At 41.2% G+C, this 22,699-nt stretch overlaps 1 protein-coding gene across 3 annotated transcripts in view; it reads left to right on the top strand.

Annotated features, from left to right (window-relative positions):
• Positions 1-22,699, top strand: part of PDLIM5 (PDZ and LIM domain 5) — a 192,150-nt gene that overhangs the window by 60,540 nt on the left and 108,911 nt on the right. For all 3 annotated transcript variants that reach the window (XM_060247048.1, XM_060247047.1, XM_060247049.1), the window contains exon 3: positions 5,545-5,696. In XM_060247048.1, the coding sequence (XP_060103031.1) occupies positions 5,545-5,696 (152 nt within the window). The remainder of the gene's footprint in view (positions 1-5,544; positions 5,697-22,699) is intronic.

The raw sequence follows: 22,699 nt of genomic DNA, 5'->3' as shown, positions 1-22,699 counted from the left end.
CTCAATGAGAAAGGCAGGCTAGAAATACAGTAAATAAACAAACATGCAGTATTGTGCGCGTACACACACACGCACACAGGTCTGTCTTGAAATGATTCGGCTTGGCAATATGGGCCTTCAGTTAACTTGCTTTCCTTCTCAACCCAAGGACTCTGTGGCATTAGTTTGATTTTTTTTTAAGTAGCCGTTCAGGTTAAGGATTTAAAAAAAATACATTTATTTTTATACTGCTTCTCTTTTGCTAAGAGCTCAAAGCAGTTTACATCAGTGAACAGTCGCATCAGTTAAAACAGGTACATCAATTGTACCAATTAAAATAGATGCAAAAATGTAATAAACTAGAAATAAGGCCCATTGTGGAGAAAAATACAACAGGCTCTAGAAAGAGGCTCCGGATGAGTACCCCCAACCCTTGCTGTATTTCTTCTTTCCCACTCACTCAAGTGAAAGCATTCACTCCCCTCACCCTTGGTGTCTCCCCCCCAACTTTTCACCCCCAACTCCCTTCAAACTACCGCCCACCCACAACTACCCCAACACCCTTGGCACTCCACCATTTCCCCCAACCCTTGGCATTCACTCACCCCTCCACCCTTGCTGTCTTCCCACCCACTTCCTTCTAATCCCATCCCTAAAACTGTAAGATCTCCTGCAAGTAACATGAAATACTGTAATAGAATCATAGAAGGGGCCATACAGGTCATCTAGTCCAACCCCCCCCCCCCCCCCGCTCAATGCAGGATTAGCCTAGAGCAGGGGTGGCCAAACTGTGGCTCAGGAGCAACATGTGGCTCTTTCACACATATTGTGTGGCTCTTGAAGGCCCCCCCCATCCCATTGGCTGACTTGGAAAAGCATTTCTCTCTTTGAATCACTTTCCCAAGCCAAACCATCCAGCAGCTTGCAGAATGCATTTAAAGTTGCTTTCTTTCCTCCTCTCCTTCCTCCCATCTATTTGCTTTCCTTCTTTTGCTTTCAAACATCTGATTTTCATACCTTGAAGCTCTCAAATGTCTGGTGTTTATTTTATGTGGCTCTTGCATTAAGTTAGTTTGGCTGCTGCTTAAAGACTGCCAGTGAGGGGGAGCTCATTACTTCCCAAGGTAGCTGATTCCACTATTGAACAGCTTTTTCTGTTAAAAAAAAAAAAAGGAAGAACATACTTTGAACATCCCTCCTTGCCATTCTTGCCCTCAATGTTGTTTGCCTTCAATGTTATTTGCACCATACTTTATATTGCTTAAGATTATGATCAGGAAGGACTTCAGCAGAAGGAAATCTAAACTTTTCTCAAGGGAAGAAGAGAGACCACTAGTCCTGAACAATCTGTTCCTTTCATTACATTGGGAAAATATTTCTTAAAGTGCCATCCTTTCTTTTAATATATTTGTTTGGGAGGGTTTTTTTTACTGAAAATTGCTGTCTTGGCAAGCAGAATAGTTTCTGAAGGAAATTAACAGGACACCTGCAAGAAACCTTGCATCATCGACCTAAAATGCTGGAGTCATCACAAGACACATAAATCTTAGCCAATGATACTGCTCAACAGATCTTATCGTCAGTGGATCCTTACACTACTATCACTTGAAGAGAGCTCTTGACTGGGACCCATAGTCTGAGACAGTGAGATTCTGTCCCACAAGCCAGCTATACTTCACAACAAGGAGATACTATGAACTGAAAGCATGCCAAAATAATTCTTCTTTACATTGTCTCTGAAATGTCATCATATCCTGTTATGCACAGACATCTTCTAATAGTTGATGCAGATTTCTCTGCAAAACGTGCTTGATGGTTGACTATGTTCAAAGGTAGCAGTCAAATGTGAGCCGATCACTTGGTCTCTTCAGTTTGTGCCAAGCAGCTGCAAATGCCCGCCAAACCAGTTTGCATCAGATTCTCCCCCAACTGCACCATGTGAAAGGATGGTGCTGCGGTTAGAGACTGAAGACTACTTAGCCAAAAACTGAGGTATTGTTACCTAGTATTTGGTAATGTCTGATTCTTGAGTGATTTAAGTGTCTGTTTAAACGATTGCTTGCTGAGCACAGCAGTTATGAAACAAAGATTGGGAGATAACAGACCTTGATGGGGCCGGTGTAGCATGCACAAAAAAGCAGTTACACTATGCTGTGTGGGTAGTAAGGAATTTAGGGAAACAGCCTGTTGAACACTCAAAAACAGGTCAATTAATTGGAATGGTTGTAAAAAAAAGGGGGGGTTTCTGAAACTGGCAAACAGGGTACAAGCCAAACTGATGGGTGTTCGTGCATCCCCAGTTCAAATGTGCTTCCTTCCATGAAGATGAATATGAAAGAGAAGTGGTTTAATTATTACAAGTCTATATAAAGAAATGCTAATAAATATATAACTGTACTAAATTCAAAGATGAATTTAAAATATATTAGGTAAGAATAGAAACCCAAGGTACTATGAATAACTTATTGCAGGAATGTGAATTATGGGTTAATAACTAGATGTAATGGATGGAAATGTGTGCAATGGAAAGGGTTTTTTTTTTCCTCTTTAAAGTCTGAATGCTCTCTATGTGAATGGGGCAGGGATAATTAATTTCTCAACAGTGAGGTCTATGTAGTGGCAGTGTAATAAATTTTAGGGAAAGCTTTGGAAGCCCATGCTGTGAGGCTCTTGAAACTAGACAGAACAGAAGCATTCAAGACCTTAACAGTAGAAAATAATCCCATTTTGGCAGGCTGAGTGGAAAGGAAAACCTGTTCTTTCCATCTCTATATTCTTTTACAATTTTATATGTATTCTCAAAGGTGATGCCATCCATTCATTTGTGGTTGAATAATCATTTTAGTATGCTTTAAAAAATCTTTAGGCAAGAGACACTGCCCTTATTCAGAACTGGCTTTTTTATTTTTTGGTCCAGGTCTGTACATGTCTAATATTTCTATGTAAAGTCATGTAAGGAAGCTGTGGTTCACAGAGGTGTGTGAACCTGGTTTTTGCTTCCTGTTGGTAAATTTCCGGGGTTCAATAGCATTCCTATTTTAGTGGCTTCTGTCTAAACAATTTAAATGCTTGGTATACAGAATTGTAATAATGTTTAAAGTGTTTAATCGGCTTTAAAACGCTTTTGGCATTTCTGTGCTACGAGAGCAATGCTTTGATGATTCCAAAGCCTCTCTAGAAGCATAAGAGTAAGGAGGGAAGAGCACTGTGCTAGTGTGACAAGTTGATGCGATTTAATACTGTCGTCTCACTGTCTTTTGATGAGTTTTTCAGACTGTCTGGTGTTCTACATCATGGGGAAACCTCAGGTTTTTATTTTCACACCCTGTCTGTAGTTCTAACTCCTGCTTTTCTGTTAATAGAAAATTTAAGAATGTGATACAGGCAAAATTTATACATAGTTGTAGATTTTTGTCTGCATTGAGTGAGTACAGTTTTTCAGTGAACTGAGTAGAAAGAGAAGAGAAGAGATTGGATTTGTACCCCACCCTTTAAGAAGATAGATGAAGAAGATATTGGATTTATATCCCGCCCTCCACTCCGAAGAGTCTCAGAGCGGGTCACAATCTCCTTTACCTTCCTCCCCCACAACAGTCACCCTGTGAGGTGGGTGGGGCTGGAGAGGGCTCTCACAGCAGCTGCCCTTTCAAGGACAACCTCTGCCAGAGCTATGGCTGACCCAAAGCCATGCTAGTAGATGCAAGTGGAGGAGTGGGGAATCAAACCCGGTTCTCCCAGATAAGAGTCCGCACACTTAACCACTACACGAAACTGGCTTTACTACCCAAAGGGGTCTCAGAGCAGCTTACAGTCTCATTCCCCTTCCCCTCCTCATAACAGACACTTTGTGAGGTAGGTGGGGCTGAGAGAACTTTCCCAGAACTGCTCTTGAGCAGAACAGCCTTGAGAGAACTTGTGGCTGACCCAAGGTCACATCAGCAGGTGCATGTGGAGAAGTGGGCAATCAAGAGTCCCCTGCTTAACCACTACACCAAACTGGCTGGGTTTTTTAAAATCAGTTTCTTCTAATCCAAGCATCCCCTGCTCTCCCCACTTAGCCACTGCACCAAGAAGGACTTGGTAGGAATTAGTTTCAGAGGGTAGCCATATAGCCCTGCAGTAGAGGAGTCCAGTAGTATCTTGAAAAACCAACATGATTTTTAGAATATAAGTTTTTGATACTCAAAGCTTCCTTCTCCAGGCCTTTGAATGAGGTGGCAGGCATTCAAGAAAGTTGGCCTCCCCTGCTGAATTTCCATCATCAGGCAGCTCAGACTGAGGAGACCTTATAGACCCAGCAGCTCCAGCCTTTGTGACACTACTTATTGACAGTGCTACCTGTATTTTAAAACCTATAGTGTTTTAATTGCTTAAATTATTGGATTGTCTTTATTGTCTTATACTGTGGTCGTGATCCACCCTGAGCTTGCTTGTGGGGAGGATAGAATAGAAATCTACATAAACAGACAGAGAACTTTCATTCTCAAAAGCTTATACCCCCCCCCCCCAAATTTTGTTGGTCTTTAAGGTGCTACTGGATTCGAATTGTGTTCTGTCATTCTTCCATGAGCAAAAAGGAGCTCCCCAAGCTTGAGTTCTGTCTCAAGACAACTTCTGCTGACACACTCTCTAGACCACATTGGGAATTCCGGAGGATCCATCAGACGTCAGTGATGGCCTCTTGGAGAATGCTGTTGGAGGCAGGGAAAGCTGATAAACATTTCCATTCATTGAAGCATTGGATACATGTTAATATAAGTAAAAGAATTAGATTAATAATCTGAGAATGAAGAAAATAGTTGTTCAGAAACTCCTGCTGAGTGATCTTGGGTCAGTCACAGTTCGTGAAAGAGCTGCTCTCTCAAGAGTAGTTCTTGAAAGAGTTCTTTCAACCTCACCTACCTCACAGCATGTCTGTTATGGGGGTGGGGAAGGGGAAGGAGATTGTAAGCTGCTCTGAGACTCTGAGTGAAGGGTGAGGTATAAATCAAATCTCTTCTTCCTCCTTTTCTCAAAACATGATTTCCCCCCCTATGGCCCAATGTGAGATAAAGCTACTTGAGGGTTGAGTTGTTGCACTGTGTGTGCTGAGAGCCAGCCTTGGCATGTATCAGGCACACACATCCTGCCCCAATATTAGCATGGAGCTGGATCTGTGAATTCCAGCATGCACTAGTGTGGCTGCCGTTCTCCAGTGAAGTCACAAGTCCTTTGGGAAGAATCGTAACCTTGAAACCTTGCCAGGTGCTGTTAACTCTAGGGATAGTGCTCTTGACAGACACACCAGAAAGATGGTTGTGTGAGTCTCCTGCAGCCAAAATAATACATTCATAACACAGCAAAGACTAACAAATTTGTTCTGGTGCAAGCTTTCCTGAGCCAGGGCTCACTTTGTCAAATGGGCTTCAATTTTATGTATATCAAAAAGTGGGTCCTAGCTCACTAAAGTTAGTCCACATTAATTTTTTTTATCTTTACCGTGCCAAAATACTTTTTCTGTTTGCTTGTTCTTGTAAGGTAATTGAAATGACTAATGCTTAATCTTTTACCTTTGTAATCTTGCAGTTGAGTGAAGGAGGCAAAGCTGCCAATGCAAACGTGGGAATAGGTGATGTGGTTCTTAGTATTGACGGTGTAAGTGCAGAGGGCATGACTCATCTGGAAGCCCAAAACAAGATCAAGACCTGCTCGGGCAAGCTGACTATGAACCTCCAAAGGTACAATTTTAGAAAAAAAATATAATTCTGTCTTTGAGAAAAATACTTTTTTCCTTAATGCTTTTTAAACATTTTTCTGATGGGATGTGTTGGTAATGAGAGTTCAGTAATTCAAGGGAAACCATCAGTTCATTTATTGGTTTACCAAATTGGTCAAGCATTCATTTCCCCAGTGTGTTGTCAAACATAACCTGCCTAAAGAATGCTCCTGCACTGCTATTTTCTCAAGGCATACTGCCACAGATATAAAAACTCGAATTTATTTATTTATTTATTTATTCAGTAAATTTCTATTTTGACCTTTCCTCATAGGGCTTAGGGCGGAGTGCGACATATAATAAAACAATAAAATACAATAAAAACATTTTTAAAACAGACAACTCAACAGTACTCAGATTACCATGACATCACATATTGCCCAGCCTAGCCATCTCACATCACGATACGAGAATATTTTCACTAGAAGGGTCTTGCAGTGTCAATGGAGTTCTAAGCAAACGCTTCCACAATAGATTCTGAAGACCAAATTACGTGTTACATCTGCCACATGGTTCCTGCAGGGGCCAGAGTATATTACCTTGAGATCAGACATGCCTGGGCTCTTGGACTCTGGAACAGAGGAGGCCTCATACCCAGGAGTTTAACTGCAATTAGAGCACAGCAGCTTCCTCCAGCTCAGGGGATCCAGGTGGGGATAAGCTATCCTTGTGAGACAGAGGTTAGGCCAGGTGCAGAGGATAATAGAGGGAAGGGCTAGGTATAAGGAATGAGAGAAGAGGAAAGAAATAGGTTTTGGCACAAGTGGATTGGATGGGGGAAATCAGGAGGGGGGAGGAGCTTGGATTGGAGAGAGGGATAAAAGGAGAGCCAGTGAAGGAGGAGGAAGGTGCTCAGTTGACAGGAGGCTAGGACACCTGTAGACAGTCCCAGAGAAGAAGCCCATGGAACACCAGGAGGGCAGCTGCTTTAAGTGTAACAGAATAATTGATTGGCATAACCACACAAACAGCTATTAACCAACCTGGCTAAGGTCTGCCTTAAACATTGTGGCTTTTCCTTAGACCTGCTGGTAGCTAAAAATAGACAGTGGCAGTGTATGCTGTCTCTAGTATCTGTCTTAACACCTGGTACCTGACCTGGATAGCCCAGGTTAGTTTGATCTTCTCATATTTTGAAAGCTAAGCAAGGGTCAGCCCTCTTTAGTACTTAGATGGGAGAGCATTGAGGAATACCAGGGTCATCATGATGCAGAGGCAGGCAATGGCAAACCACCTCTGAATGTCTCTTATCTGGAAAACCCTACGGTGTCACCATAAACTGGCTGCAGCTTGGCAGCACTTTCCAACGCCTGTTGCAAGCATATTATTGAGATAAGTTACTTCTTTTGTAAATATGGTTCTTTCATAATGTTCCTGCTCTATGCCCATTATTCATTTGGTCTTAAGAGATAATGAGAGTAAGCCTGCCAAGAGAGAAGTATTTTACCTTCCTCCCCCCCCCCCATAAATTACTAATGTGATTTCTTAGAGGAATACATTTTCTAGGAAAAGTTTGTTTGTTTAAAGACTTGCCATGTACTTCTAACAGTTTATAGAGAAAAAAATCAGAAGTTCTGGTTCTTAGCTGTTACTAGTGCCTGGTATGGAAGATCATTGGAGTGTTCTGCTGATAGCGAATGAGTCAGTGTGTGAGCCCCCATACAGGATGTGAGTCACTTGTGTCTGCTACCTGACAGCTGGAGGCAGAGGCAGCTTATCACAGGATTAAGCAAGCAGAGATCAAATAAATTGTCCTCTGGTTCCAGGCCTGGCATCTTAGCATTGTCTAGGAGTGCAGGCTATCTTGTGCCAGCTTCCAATCCCATATTCTCCCATCTGTTTCTAATCCTCTTTTGATCCGGAAGCTTTAGACAGAGTTCTCTCAGAACCGGTGCCTAGGAAATATTTTCCTACTACTGTGGTTAATAGCACAGCACAGTTAGGGTGTGTACTAAACTTTTGAAAAGTAAGTCTTAAACATAGTAGTAAGGGCAGCTAGCTAATTAAAAATAAGAAGATGCAGCACTGTTGGCTGATGCATTTATTTATAACGCCCTCTCATGTTCAACTGATAACAAAAGACATGTTCTTCTGCTGTAGTTACTGTAACGGAAGAAATATGGACACAACATAATGGCATGACTCAAGTAACTAACTCATGGTCTTGAGGGTTGAGAATGGGCAGTAGACTTGAGCATGCCCCAACCTCTCCCCCTCCTCATGCAAATTCAGTGCTCCATTTCTAGAATGATCTGCCACAAACTTAATTCTGAGTCTTTATAATAATGGCCATTATTTATAAGCTACGGTTTGTGGTTAGCACTAGTGGAGTTGCCAGAAATTGAATGTCAACCTGTGGTTAAAGCAATGTGCTCATGGAACTGTAGGTCATCCCACAGTAATATTTCCAGTCTTTCAAAATTATGGTTTTAAATGATTTTCTGGTTATAGTGATGTATTCAGAATGTTTACATTTTGTTTAGGAGAAATAGTGAACTAATACAGGCAATAGTTATTTTTTTGTGACGTGTAAGAACTATTTTTACTCTGTACTTTCTCCAAAGAATTCAGGGCAGCATCCATTGTTCTTCCCTCCTGCTTTTTATCTCCACAATAAGTTTTGACAATGCTAGGCCTAAGATCACACAATGAGCTTCATGAGCTGACCTAATTACTGTACCACACTGATTCTGTCTTTTACATATTTAACTCAGAAATAATTATGTGCTATAAAAATCTATTTTAAAGTGGGAGGTCTCTAACTGGGAGATGACCTTAAGAAACCTGCATGAAGATCTGGGGGGAAACACTCCTGTTATGTTCTGATTTGTAAAACTAGTTGAAAAAATTGTGGCAATAACTGCCTGAAAGCTTTACAGGAAGAGAAAGTGTAATTAGGTTTTAATTAAATCATACTACCAGTAGGCTGCTTCTTCTGTTTTTCAAAGATATTCCAGTACTTAACCTATTTAAAAACTTCATGTTTGCCATTTTTAACATTTTGTTCTGCTACAAATATCACTTGAAGCATTGAGGCATACTGACCAATGCTTTCAGCAACTTCTATGTCTTCTTGATGTTTCATTATTAGCATTTATTTTTAATCATTACTGCTATATCCAGCGCATCCAGAATAAAACTTTGTTTGATCTTAAAGGTGCCACTGGGCTCAAACTTTGTTCTGCTGCTTCAGAAGAAGAATTGCAGATTTATACCCCGCCCTTCTCTCTGAATCAGAGACTCAGAGCGGCTTACAATCTCCTATACCTTCTCCCACCACAACAGACACCCTGTGAGGTGGGTGGGGCTGAGAGGACTCTCACAGCAGCTGCCTGTTCAAGGACAACTCCTGCAAGAGCTATGGCTGACCCAAGGCCATTCCAGCAGGTGCAAGAGGAGTGGGGAATCAAACCTGGTTCTCTCAGATAAGCGTCCACACACTTAACCACTACACCAAACTGGCTCACCTACATGGCTACCCACCTGAATTAAGAAGAAGAAGAAGAAGATATTGGATTTATATACCGCCCTCCACTCCGAAGAGTCTCAGAGCGGCTCACCATCTCCTTTACCTTCCTCCCCCACAACAGACACCCTGTGAGGTGGGTGGGGCTGGAGAGGGCTCTCACAGCAGCTGCCCTTTCAAGGACAACCTCTGCCAGAGCTACAGCTGACCCAAGGCCATTCCAGCAGCTGCAAGTGGAGGAGTGGGGAATCAAACCTGGTTCTCCCAGATAAGAGTCCGCACACTTAACCACTACACCAAACTGGCTCTCTGTTTAATCTGTTAATTAATCTGTTAAGTTAATGAATATGTGTGTGAGCATCTTCAATGCAACCAAAGCTTCCTATGACTCTGTAGCACATTTGCTCAGTGTTGTTTGATCCCCCCCCCCCGAACTTATTTTGGGCATGCTTCAGTCCTTTAACATACACTGTTCAATTCATATTCACAGTTTCCTCTGAGGAGCAACACTAAAAAATCCACTGCAGATTGTATAGGCTTCCAATGTGGAAGCCACACATGCTTCTCTGAGTGTTAACAAGACAACCATTTGAACCAGTCAGGGAGATATCCTTACAATGGCTGAGAATGAAGACAACATTCCTTATAGTGGTGACATCAGATAGAAGAGTTTCAGAGTTGGGTGCCCTGTTTATTAAATCAGAATTGTGCATTTTCTATAAAGATGAGGTGGTGCTCAGAATAGACTCTTCCTTTCTACCTAAGGTCAATTCCAAATTTCATAGACCACAATAGATCTGCCATCCATCATTCTGCTTGGATTCTAAACACCCCAAAAAGAAACTGTGGTGTATGTTAGACATTTGCAGGACACTCAAGGACTACATAGCAAGAAATGAAAGCAGCAGGAAAACACTCCTTATTCTTAAACATTTCTTTGGTAGGAAAATGTCAACAGTGGCCATTAGTGCTACACTTGAAGCATGCATTATCAACACTTTGTTGTTCAGTCACACAGTCGAGTCCAGCTCTTTGCGACCCTATGGAACAAGTCATGCCAGGCCCTTCTGTCTTCCACCATCCTCCAAAGTCTGCTCAAATTTGTGTTAGTTACATCAGTAGTGCTGTCCAGCCATCTCATCTTTTGCCTTCTGTCTTTCCCAGCATCAGAGTCTTCTTCAGTGAGTGCTCTCTTCTCATTTGGTGGCCAAAGTATTTGCGATTCAGCTTCAGCATCTGACCTTCCAGGGAACAGTCAGGGTTGATTTCCCTTAGAACTGACTGGTTTGATCTTCTTGCAGTCCAAGGGACTCTCAAGTCCCTTGAACCCTTCGAGCACCACAGCTCGAAGCATCTATTCTTTTGCACTCGGCCTTCCTTATGGTCCAACTCTCACTGGCATACATTACTACTGGGAATACCATCACTTTGACTATATGGACTTTTGTTGGCAGGGTGATGTTGCTACTTTTTATTATACTGCCTAGGTTCACCATAACTGTCCTCCCAAGGAGCAAATGTCTTTTAATTTCATGGCTACAGTCACCATCTGCAGTGATCTTGGATCAACACTTACACATCTCTCAAATTAGATGCACCATCCAGAATAACTGCACATTCATTAAGGAGCACTGCTACAAATGCAACCTTCATGAAACATGCATCTGTGGAGGAAGTATGCAAAGCGGCAACATGGTAATCTTTTTCTACATTGGTGAGAGAGTACAAATTGAGCCTGTGTGATTCAGCACATGCTGCCTTTGGCAGGAGGATATTTCAACTCCTCGTACTGGATGAGGACAATAACCCACCCATGGTTTAAGGATACTGCTATTGAAGATCCCACAAGACATCTTCCACTTCAGAGGGAGAATAACCCTTGGATACCCACCATCAGGGGTCCTTCTTCTCTAAGGAATAGAGAACACTTTGGCCCTACCAAAAATCATTGTAAAGATATGCTGCAGTCCCCTCCTCTCCTTCTGCCTCACTCACATCTATCTTCTGCCTCAATCACATATCTCTCCTTATTGTCTAAGTTATGTTACATGTAGGATAAGGGTTAAAACATTTACTGCTTTTTGGAGTCACCTGAACTGAGGAACGGATGAATCCCATGTCAGACAGGAAGAGGAAGAGATTTAGTTCCTGCCTGCCTGACAGAGTGGTGGAAACATCCGCAAGATGTTCTCCATTCCTCAGGGGAGAAGGACCCCTGATAGTGAGTATCCAAGGCTTCGGTAATACAGCTGTTTTTGTATTGATAATTTATGGTGATTTTATTGTATTTTTGTACTTGTAAGCTGACTCAAGGAGGATTCTGGAGAAGCAGCGTAAAACACTTCTGAAATAAATGCAGAACACATCTGGTTTGAATGGAAAAGTAGGGCTGGGTGAGACAAGTGTTGCTTAGCCCTTTCTGTTTAATGCCTGCTTGAGATCTGTCCCCTGTCAAATCGATTATTCATCCTCTCCCATTGATGGAGGTTATAAAGTTGCTGCAATGGCATTAATATTGGTGTTATCATTTCAGCATTTTTAAGCATGCTCCATTTAAATATTCAAAAATAGTTGAAGCTGCTTAAATATTCTAGGACTTTTGTCTGAGCAATTATTCCAGGAACTTTTTTCTTTTCAGTGTTTACCTGCTGGTTACAAGACTGTAGCTTCGTTTTCCCCATTCTGTCTAGATAATTGTTTTCTCATGGCCACTCAAAGGAGATTTTGGGGGCGGGGGGGGGGGTGGCCGTTACAACACAATGGAGTTAGCTTACCTTATTCATATTTAAACATGTGTGCACAGCCTGGGGTTTTCCTGTGGCTTTTTCTGTCAAGCTGTAGATTCCATTCCCAAAGAGTCAAGTCTTTGAAATGGTCTCAGAGAACTTCCGGAGGGTGGGGGGAGGGGATACACATTTACATTTGTGCATATCACAGCTTAATTTCCCAATAGTCTCTTTCAAAACTTTTCTGATGACAAAGTCAAACTAGAGCATTTGGACAACAGTCCCATTTGAAAATATAAGCTTTAGCTCCAGAGGTATGATATACAGCATGCTTCATTCATAATAATTTATGTTTCCTGTTAGGCGTAAAGAAGAGCTGGTATGCACGCTTCCCTTTATGATGGTCAGACCTCTGTCCCTTTCTCTGAGCAGGCCCTATCAATTAGTCCCTAGTTAGAAGTGCTGCTTTCTGGCCTTCCCTGCTTCCTTTTTAACTAATTTCACTGTTTAGTCATCTTTTTCCTGATTTTTTTTTCTACCTTACAAAACGTAGACTGTCAGACTTGGCTCAGATGTAACATTAAATTGTGATGTGGTACTTTGTAAACAGGCCCAGGGGTTTTCAGATTCCTATGATCTTTGTCCCTCTTTCTCTCTTTTTGCTCATCATGCTGCAACCTCTCTGGACCCTATATTTTGTCTCAGTCAGAGATTGTCATGAGTGCAATACAGCAATGCCAAGAGAGCTCTTGGGTGTAGAGCCAGTATGGTGTGATGCTGTGCTTAGAAAAGTGGACTAAGACTGGAAAGACTCAGGGTGAAATGCCTGTTATCAGTGGAGCTCTGCTTGTGTTCAAAGGCCACCCATAAAAACAATATGAAATTGTCACCACCTGGGAACCTAAAAGCATCATTACCACCTGAAAATTTAAAACAATCTCATTCAATAGAAGGCATCTTGATAAGATATCACACCACTGGCACATTCAATTGTGTTAAGTGCAATAAAGCAATTTGACCAAGACTATTTCCTATTTTCAAATGCAAAACAGACTTTCAGGAATATTTTGAGACTCATGAATGCTAAATGAATGAGGTTAATAAATGTGTAAAAATCAGAACAGAGATTTACTTTCTAAAATAAAGTGTCCAATCTGCTAGAGCAACAGATAATTAAGTAGTGAAGAAGACAGACAAATGGTGGCCTGTGCTACACCTTGGCCCATTAAGGTTTCTCAACAGTCAGCAGCAGAAAGTTAAAAAGTTCCTACTCCAAAGGTTGGAAGATTATCCACTAGAGTGGATTTCTAGCCTCTAGGCAGCAGTGTGGGACTCAGTAAGTCAACAACTCATGACATCACAGTCAAGTCACAGTCAAGGAAGAGAGACCAACCTCACTGATATAAAAGCCAGCCCCAGTGGGCACCATACCATGAGACAAGAAAGAAGTCAAGCACCAGAGGGCATACCAAATTAAATAACTCAAAGGACAGAAGTATAAAGGAACCCTCCCTTTGGCTGCAAAACGTCACTACCCTACTGCTCCTCAGCCCACTTAGAGTTCCCAACCCATAGGCTGAAGATGGAACTTCTGGAAGAAAGTTCCATCATCAGTCTAAGGATTGCATTAACGACAGTCAGAAAATCAGAATCTGGTGCTGACTGTTGAGAAAGCAAAACCATTGATATTTCAAAATCAAGAGGGCTGGCCAGATTTTATTAGTAAGAAAAGGGAAAAACATAGCATGAAAAAATTGGGAATCATGGTAGTTCCCAGTGAAATTATAACACTGTATTTTAATATTCTTCTAGCTTTTCTATGCGCATTTACTTTTTATTAGTATCTTCACAAAGGACACAGAATGTTCTGTAATTCCATATTCTGGTAAATTACAGTTTCAAAATTTAGCAGTTTTGTCATCCAAGATTCCATATTGCTTTGCACATGACAATTTGTTACCAAATCCTACCCCACCCAAATTGCCAATTTCCCCACCTTTCTTCCTCTTTAATTTTTATTGAACCATCTGCTTTTGATCATAACTATAGGGTCTAGATGTTTTAAGTCCACATATCTCACTGCATATCTTGAGGTTTTACATTCTTAGTATAAAATAACACAGTATTTGCCAGAAATGAGAAGTGTTAAAGCCCACTGGAACAACTATGTTTTTTTAATCTTAAAGGCATGCTGAAGCACAGAAATTTCTCCAAGACTGTATTCAGTCAGGGAGCTAACTGGCATAAACTTCAGTCACAATATCAGAAAAACTAAGATGCCAGCTAGCACGCAAGACAAATTGATCTTCAAAAAAAGAAAGTGAGCCAGTTGTAGTTAACATAGTGTTCATAGTGGGTTTTTTTACTGAATAAATGAAAACAAAAATGGCTCATTGAGTCCTGATGTACATATATCCTGTTCATGAACAACTACAAAAAAACCCCTACCTATTCATCATTGCAAATTATACAATGAAAGAGAACCCTTTAAAAGAAATACAGTGGTAGAAATCTGTAATTTATCAAACCATAAGGACATCATCTACAAAACAAATTATTTCAAGTACAATGGGGCACACTTTCAAATACAAGATCAAAGTGTTAATTTTGATTAAAAAGAGCACATTCAGCCAGTGCTGAGGGAGCTGCACTGGTTGCCTGTTGTGTTCCAAGTTCGCTTCAAGGTGTTGGTATTAACCTTCAAAGCCCTTTATGGTCAGGGACCTGCCTATCTACGGGACCGCCTTTCCCCATATATCCCCCAGAGAGCACTGTGATCAGGGACAAAAAATCTGCTGTCTGCCCCTGGCCCAAAAGAAGCCAGGCTGTGTGTAACGAGATCCAGGGCTTTTTCGGTGGCAGCACCAGAACTTTGGAACACCCTTCCAGAAGCCATAAGGGCCCTGCGGGATTTGTCTGCGTTCCGCAGGGCCTGTAAGACCGAATTGTTTAAACAGGCTTTTGCAGTTTGAAAAAGGGCTGCCACCGGACATCTTACAGAATGCTGGCGATCACAGTCGAGAATTTAATACTGCCTATACAGTACTGAAATAGCGCCATAGAATGGTTTTAAAGCTGATATACATAAATTATGGTTTTATATGTTTTATTGGATTGATTGTATTTTATGATGTTGTAAGCCGCCCTGAGTCCGCTTGCGGAGAGGGCGGGATATAAATTGAAAGTAATAATAAATTAATTAATTAATTTGTTTCATAAAAAATAAAAGTTCAAGGAACAGGACAAATTGGAATATCCAAATTTTAGTTTTTCAGAATTCTAACCCAGTCATATACACAAGCATGCTCATGCTACTCAGATCAAAGGTTTGCTCAATTTGTTAATTTTACTATTCTGTCATTGTACCATTTTACATTCTAAATCACTGCCTACCAGATAATTTTACTTCACTGTCATTGGTTCTTAAATCTGTACCATGTTGCATTCTGGGCCACTGCCTACCAGTATGGCTCTGCTCAACTATGTATGGCTTTGCTCACTGTGCTGGATTCCTCGTTTGACGAAGTGTGCTTAAGAGCACACGAAAGCTTACGTTCTAAATAAAAATTGGTTGGTCTTAAAGGTGCAACTTGACTCCTGCTTTGTTCACCTACTTCAGACCAACATGGCTACCCGCTTGGATCTATCTACAAGTTGCATTAGTTGTCCATAAATTGCTGCATTCTCCTGGTCACCCAGAAAGGTCAACTGTGATATTTTAAAGGTGCAGTTCACTCACAGGGAAGCATGAATTCTTTCCCCCTCTATATGCTGGGAAAAGACAAATATGCTTTTAGAATAACAGAGACTTTACCTGTTGGAAGCAGGGGGAGGAATAAGATTCCTAAGTTCCCTCTAGAAAGAGGGCTACATTTCATGGTGATGGATGACCTAGGAAGCCAAATTTTACCATTTGCACTAGGCTGCCAATTGCCCTTATAAACTAATAATGGTTCTCTCACTCCTACACAGACAAAACTTCTATACTTGTGAAGGAACTCGTCAAGAGTTGTCTTGTGAAAAAAAATTTAACCCCAAATTCTGATGAGTCCAGGAAGGGTTGTGCCTACCACACTGTGTCAGAATTCCAAAGATGCCCGCAGGCTCAAAGTTTTGGACCCCTGTACTAGATAGTGCATAAAGGACAATTGACATAGAGAGGGAGGGGGGTATTAGCTTTTTCACTCCCATACTCACTCACTCACACACACACACTCACACTTACTTCATGGTTGTTCAAAGATAGTCATATGGAGAAAGGATGGGGAGAGTACACATAATTATGACCCCATTGCAGATCCCCAAACCATTCCCCTGTTGGCAGCAGAGACCAGATAGTATACCTAAGGAAAAGGTGGATCTGGGGGAAGAATTTTAAATGTTTTTAAAAAGTGTGCAGAGCTTAAGACCCCACCACAGAGACAAGACAGGAGCAGGAAGGCCTATGACATCATGTTCCTCTACAGTCAATCAGGGACAACCAACAGAAGGGTAAAACTTCAATCATCTAATAGTTTCAGAGTGGTGACTGGCACAACACACAGTGCTGATCACCTGTCTGCAAACAAATTTCATGTACAATTATCTGAAAGGAAATATCCAATCCATTACTGGGAAACGTGTACATAACCCAAGCATTAGATGTCAAATGCATCCCAAATAGTAGACTATGAATTTCCAGTCCATTAAGGTAAAGGTAGTCTGTGCAAGCACCAGTCATTTCCGACTCTGGGGTGACATCACATCATGACATTTTCACGGCAGACTTTTTTAACCAGGTGGTTTGCCACTGCTTTCCCTAGTCATCTACACTTTGCCCCCAGCAAGCTGGGTACTCATTTTACTGACCATGGAAGAATGGAAGGCTGAGTTAACCTCAAGCTGGCTACCTGAACCCAGCTTCCACCAGGATCGAACTCAGGTCGTGAGCAGAGTTTAGGACTGCAGTACTGCAGCTTTACCACTCTGCGCCACGGGGCTCTATCCACTAAGTCCGCTAAAACACTGCAAACCTGAATATTTTCTTTTCCATTTATACCAATACTTCTACTTCTTGTTGTGTCCATCTGGATAAATGGACTGTGTACATTTGCTCAAATTTATCTTTCTGTTCAGCTTCAGTAAGTTTAGGAGTCATGCTCCTGGTAACCCGGATTTCTTTTGAAGCTTTTTATGGTTCCCAGAATATAGCTCAGTGGTAGTACAGAGTACAGATACATCCCTGAAACTCAGCTTAACTCAGCCAGTAGCACTCTCTCTTGCAAGATACAGACACAGGTATTTGTTGTATTCTTGGGCACAGTTTCAGCAGGTGCAAGATAACAGTTGAAGTTCAGTGAACAAAGTTGGCAAACATCCAAGAACCAAATCTGCAAGGCATAAATTTGGAAGCCACTACATCAGAATTTTAGCTGAATAACTTGTACACCTCTTTTGAAAAGGTAGTCATGTTGGTCTGAAGTAGAACAAAGTTTGAGTCCAGTGGCACCTTGACGAACAACAAAGTTTTATTCTCTCAAACTTTGTTCTATCACTTTTGGAAGTGTGAAATTTCACAATTTTATTTCTTAACAAGCCACAATTTTGGAAGGTACTGTCTTACATAGGATGTCATTTTCGTGGCTGAGGTTTACTAGACTTAGGCAATTCAACAGGGTAATAATAGTCAGTGGGGTAAAAGTACTAGAAAGATCCAGTACTTTGGAATAACTCCAAAAAGATTTGTTACATTCTTACTTATAGGAACTTATAAATCAATGAAACTGAATAGTAGACAAAAGGAAATATTCAGGGTAGCAATGAAGTGGAACACTTCCTCTAGAAAACAGGAATTGAAGTCATAAAAGGATAGAGGAAAAACAAGAGAGGAATTTGTTCTTTAAGGTCAGAGGTCACTGATTCACTCTTCTACAGGATTCTTATTTAAGAAAGACACTTGACCTCTTAAATTTTTGTCTACAAAACAAGCTTTTAAAAAGTTAATAATGTCTAATATGGAAAAGAAACTCTGCAGCCAGACATAAACAAGTTTGACAGCCACATTCTTATCTTCATTATTCTCCCTCCATTTTAGCTTCCTTTTAAAGATGACTCTTATGAAAACAAATTTTCTCTTTAAATAGAAACACAAACGTTCAAAACAAGAACCATGAGAATTTTAATAAAGTAATCTGAGTAGTTTCCATCTACAGCAGCTTTCATAAGTAGTTCATTCATTTTTATTTACAGGTATTTTCATTTATCTGTTTATATCAGGATTATTATTCTCAGACAGTAATTCCAGAGGGCTCATCCATTGCATCAAAAACAAACAAGAATCTAGTAAAACTGTAAAAACCCTGCAAGATTGTGCCAGCGTTAACTTTGCCCACTTTGCATCTGAAAATGTGGGCTCTATTCTACAAAAGTTTATGCTGGAATAATTTTTTTTTAGTCTTTAAGGTACCACTGACTCCAGCATATTTTAGACCAATATCCCATTAAAAAAAATTAGCAATTACAACTACTTTAAACTAAAAGTAACAGGTAGCAAACTGGTCAAATAGTGGTCCCACAAATTAAGGCATCTCTACCATATACTCAAGTGCCTTAACTCACATACGATACATAGTAAGAGCACCTGCTCTACATGATGAAAATCTCTCCCAGGTTCACACCGCAAAACCACCAATTAAAAGAATATGGGAAAGAGGCAGGAGGAGGGTGAGCCGAGACAGAAGATTTAATCATGAAGCAACATTAGAGTTCTCAGTAATAGGGGTGGATATATAACAAAATCAAGATGTTGTGCTAACAGGCATCATTTTAAGACCCTAAATATTTTCAGTCACATTTCATAGATTTGAATTATTGATTCTGCAGACAAACTACCTGCAGCTCACTTTAGTTAATTTGTTTTATTGTATATGATTTCAAGATATCTGACTGTTAACAGATATCCATTAAGAAACTCGATGTTTTTATGCCAAGCGCTTCACAATTGAGTTATTCAACACCTACTTAACCTTGCTAGTGCAGCCATTGACTGCACAAGTCATTCCTATTTGCAAAATGCCAAGCCACTGTCTCTAAACAAAACTCTCAGTATGTAACAGCCTTGTGGAGTCCTGTTGAAATGAAACTGACCCATGGCAACCATGCAGCAATGTCCCAGTTTTCTTTCACTGGCAGGCGAGACTACTTCCTATTATGAAGTGAAAGTATGTCTTCTCCAGGAACTGTGGAATGCCGGATTAGCCAAAGTCACTTGGTTCCCCTATTTAGCCACCAGACTGGCTGGAGTGACGTAAAGACCTATTCACCTGACATCCTAATACAGTAGCTGTCTTTATGTCCCAGATGACTGACGTTCAGTTAGCTGGAATTTGCTTTTTGAAAGAGTTACAGCAGCTGAAGTGGAGTTGCTGCTGTCATAAAGCTTTTATTATCTCTCTTTACCCACTCCTCCCTTTTCAGTTTTAAAGTGTTAGCAAGATAATGGTGAAAAGTACAGAAAGAGACTGCACTGTTTTGAAGGCTTATCTGCAGGCTTTCCGATTATGTAAACTATTTCCACTTAAAGTAAGTGTTCCCACCTTAAAAAGGGTGTGTTGCTGTTTTTCCTCAGAGGACCAGTGTGTTTATTAGTTTTTTCTAATGTTAACTGAGGAGAAAACCAAGGTTTGGATTCAGCCAGCTTTTCTGCTGGTGACAAAGGAAGGACCGTTCAAAAAGGCTATGTTAGGAACCAAATAGAAAGAAGTCATGTGGAACTGAGCCTACAGTAAGGTAGGGAATTGGATCAATTTGAGTGGGAAAAAACCCCTGTCTGGATCCAACCCAGGTAGAGGGCAAAGAAAATCTTTTATCTGTTTCTTATAAAACCTTCCAGTTTTCATTTAAATTTAGTTTCAGGTTAGTTTTCATTTAAATTTAATTTATTACTGGAGGAGTGGGTAGGAGTAAGAAGGGAGGGATGGGGGCAAGAAGGGAAATTTTTAAAATTCTTGTTAGCTCTTAATTACATTGTAATTCCCTGGTTGGTTCTTAGGTATTAATGAACTGCTGTATTAGTGAGGGTTTTGCTCACTGTACTGTTATTTGTAAATGCTAGGCAGGATTAGATGTGGGCAGGAAGGTTTAATAGAGGGGGCCATAATAATGTTGGGGATTCCAGTGATTGGGAGCATGGTAAATGTGGTGGGGGGGGAAGGAAGGAGACAGAAATATGGCTATTCTCAGTCTCTTTTTTACCTTCGCCTCATTCTGAGGGATTCTGGTAGTGGGGTTAGGAAAGGTTACCCTTCTCCAACAGAGATGTTGTGCAATGCTGGGTCTGTTAATAAGACCTCGATTCTGCAGGATTAATCTTGCATCTCAAAATGTAGACCTGACGTGAATGACAGATCTGAGCATGGAGGGCGATACTGTCTCCCTTAACCTCCCCTGGTTTCTCAGTCCTTCATCAGTCCCAGACTAATGGATTGGGGTGGGCATTGCACATCTGGGAGTCTTTCTCCTTCAGGGCTCTTCTTGCACCAAAAATTGCTGCCATTGAATGTGTGGGCCTAGTGGGGAATGCTGAGGAGAGTTTGGCTATCTGGCTGAGGAGAGTTTGGCTACCGACCACCTAATGCACCAGCAGATACCATGCAGGGCCTGCTGGAGGTGGTATCAGGCTTGGCTCTGGAGCACCCCAGGCTTTTAGTCTTGGGGGACTTCAGTGTCCAAGCTGACAATGCCACTTCCTTGCAAGCCAGTGACTTAGTCCTAGCGCTGGGACTCTCCCAATTTGTTTCAGCTCCCACACATCAAGCAGGCCACATGCTGGGTATTATTTTGGGGATGGGGATAGAGGTGGAGCTGATTGCCATGGAGGCAGCACCGTGGTCAGATCACATTGTCCCGAAGGCCCGGTTGAACCCCCCACTCTGCTGACCGGGATGTCTGTTTGGGTGCACATTTAGCCAGTGCTGCATTGGTTGCCAGTTGAATACCAAATCAGCTTTAAAGTCAAGGACCAACATATTTGTGAGTCCATCTCTCTCCATATGTGCCCCAAAGAGTCTTATGCTCTTCAGACCAACATCACGTAGTAGTCCTTGGCCTGAAAAATGTCTGCCTTGCCTTGACCAAGGCCAAGGCTTTTTCAGCCCTGACCCTGGCCTAGTGGAATATGCTGCCAATCAAGATTGAGGCCCTGCGGGATCTGTGCAATTCTGTAAAATGGAGCTATTCCACCAGACCTTTGGTTGAGGTAGTGGACAGCAAATCACATTGGCCTCCCCTTAAATCACATTGGCCTTGCATTCTTTAAGCACGCTATGGCATTGCTTACATCTTGAGCACCAGTTTCCACCAGAATGATTCAGCACCCCTCTCCTGGCATGAACTCACTGTGTGTTGGACTGTAAGCAGCTAATTACTAAGCCAAGCCTGCTAAATCTTTCATATACTTATGTTGGCCATCTATGGTGCACTAGCAACCAAAATTAAAACAAATCAACCTACTTCCAAATCTATTCAATGGATGTGTTTACACACACTAAATAATGCGGTTTGCAACTGGATATTTACTGTGTAAGAACAGCAAAATCTACTTGCAAACAGTCGCCTTGTGAAAGCACCCTTAGTCATCTCACTGAGTGACCTGGGCCCAGGCTCTCTTTAAGTCCAATCTTCACAGCATGCCTGCAAAGATAACACGGAGAGAGCAGAACCATGTATGCCATCCTGAACAACTTGAAAGGATGAGATAACATTTAAAAGATAGTTTCCATTCTTGGAACAGACAGCTCATGGTCAGCTGCCTAATAATGCTGCTGCGGGTTGTGGAAAATATGTTTTCAGGTACATTCTTTTGTTGTGAGGGTTAACTCTCCAATATATACTCTATATATACATTTCTCAGTTGCACTTTTAAAGTCAGGTTATATATATGTATATATAAAAGGTAGTCCCCTGTGCAAGTACCAGTCGTTTCCGACTGGGGTGACGTCGCATCATAACGTTTTCATAGCAGACTTTTTTATGGAATGGTTTGCCATTGCCCTTCCCAGTCATCTACACTTTCCCCCCAGCAAGCTGGATACGCATTTTACCAAGCTCGAAAGGATGGAAGGCTGAGTCAACCTGGAGCCGGCTACCTGAACCCAGCTTCCGGGATCGAACTCAGGACATGAGCAGAGCTTAGGAATGCAGTACTGCAGCTTTACCACTCTGTGCCACTGGATCACTATTGGTTGCCTTTTTCATGTGGAGTAACCTCACCATTGAATTTCAGATGTTAAATTATAGTATAAGACAGATTAGTCACAGGGAAATGTTATGTTTTTTTTCGAAGTCCTTTTCCTGGGATCCCTTGGATATTAGATTTCTCTTAGAAAAGGCATTACTTTGCCGATATCAGTCCAAGGACTTATGCTCTTGTACTCAGAATGAACTGCTACCACTTAGTCAGGTGTTTAACTAGAGAACATACAAATATCACCAAGAGCAATCCTAAGCAGATCCACTGAGAAATAAGTTCTATCTTATTCATTGGGGCTTTCTCCTAGGAAAGCACTATTAGGGTTGCACCCCACAGCTCTTCAAAATAACTGCTTAACATGTCAACAGCATAGTTATTTTGTAATGCGCATGGAGCAATCTTAACATCTATAAACTTGAATTGGTACTAAATTTTAATAGAAAGCTAATTCAAATTTTGAAATATCCCCACTATTCTGGAGCAGTAATATGTACTAGAGAAACTAATGCTACACTGTAACCAATTGCATTAATTTTTAAATTAAT

This window comes from Heteronotia binoei, chromosome 9 (assembly GCF_032191835.1).
Source record: "Heteronotia binoei isolate CCM8104 ecotype False Entrance Well chromosome 9, APGP_CSIRO_Hbin_v1, whole genome shotgun sequence".
Classification (NCBI taxonomy): Eukaryota; Metazoa; Chordata; class Lepidosauria; order Squamata; family Gekkonidae; genus Heteronotia; species Heteronotia binoei.
The sequence above is the reverse complement of the archived record's forward strand: the minus strand, read 5'-3'. Positions and strand labels throughout refer to the sequence as shown.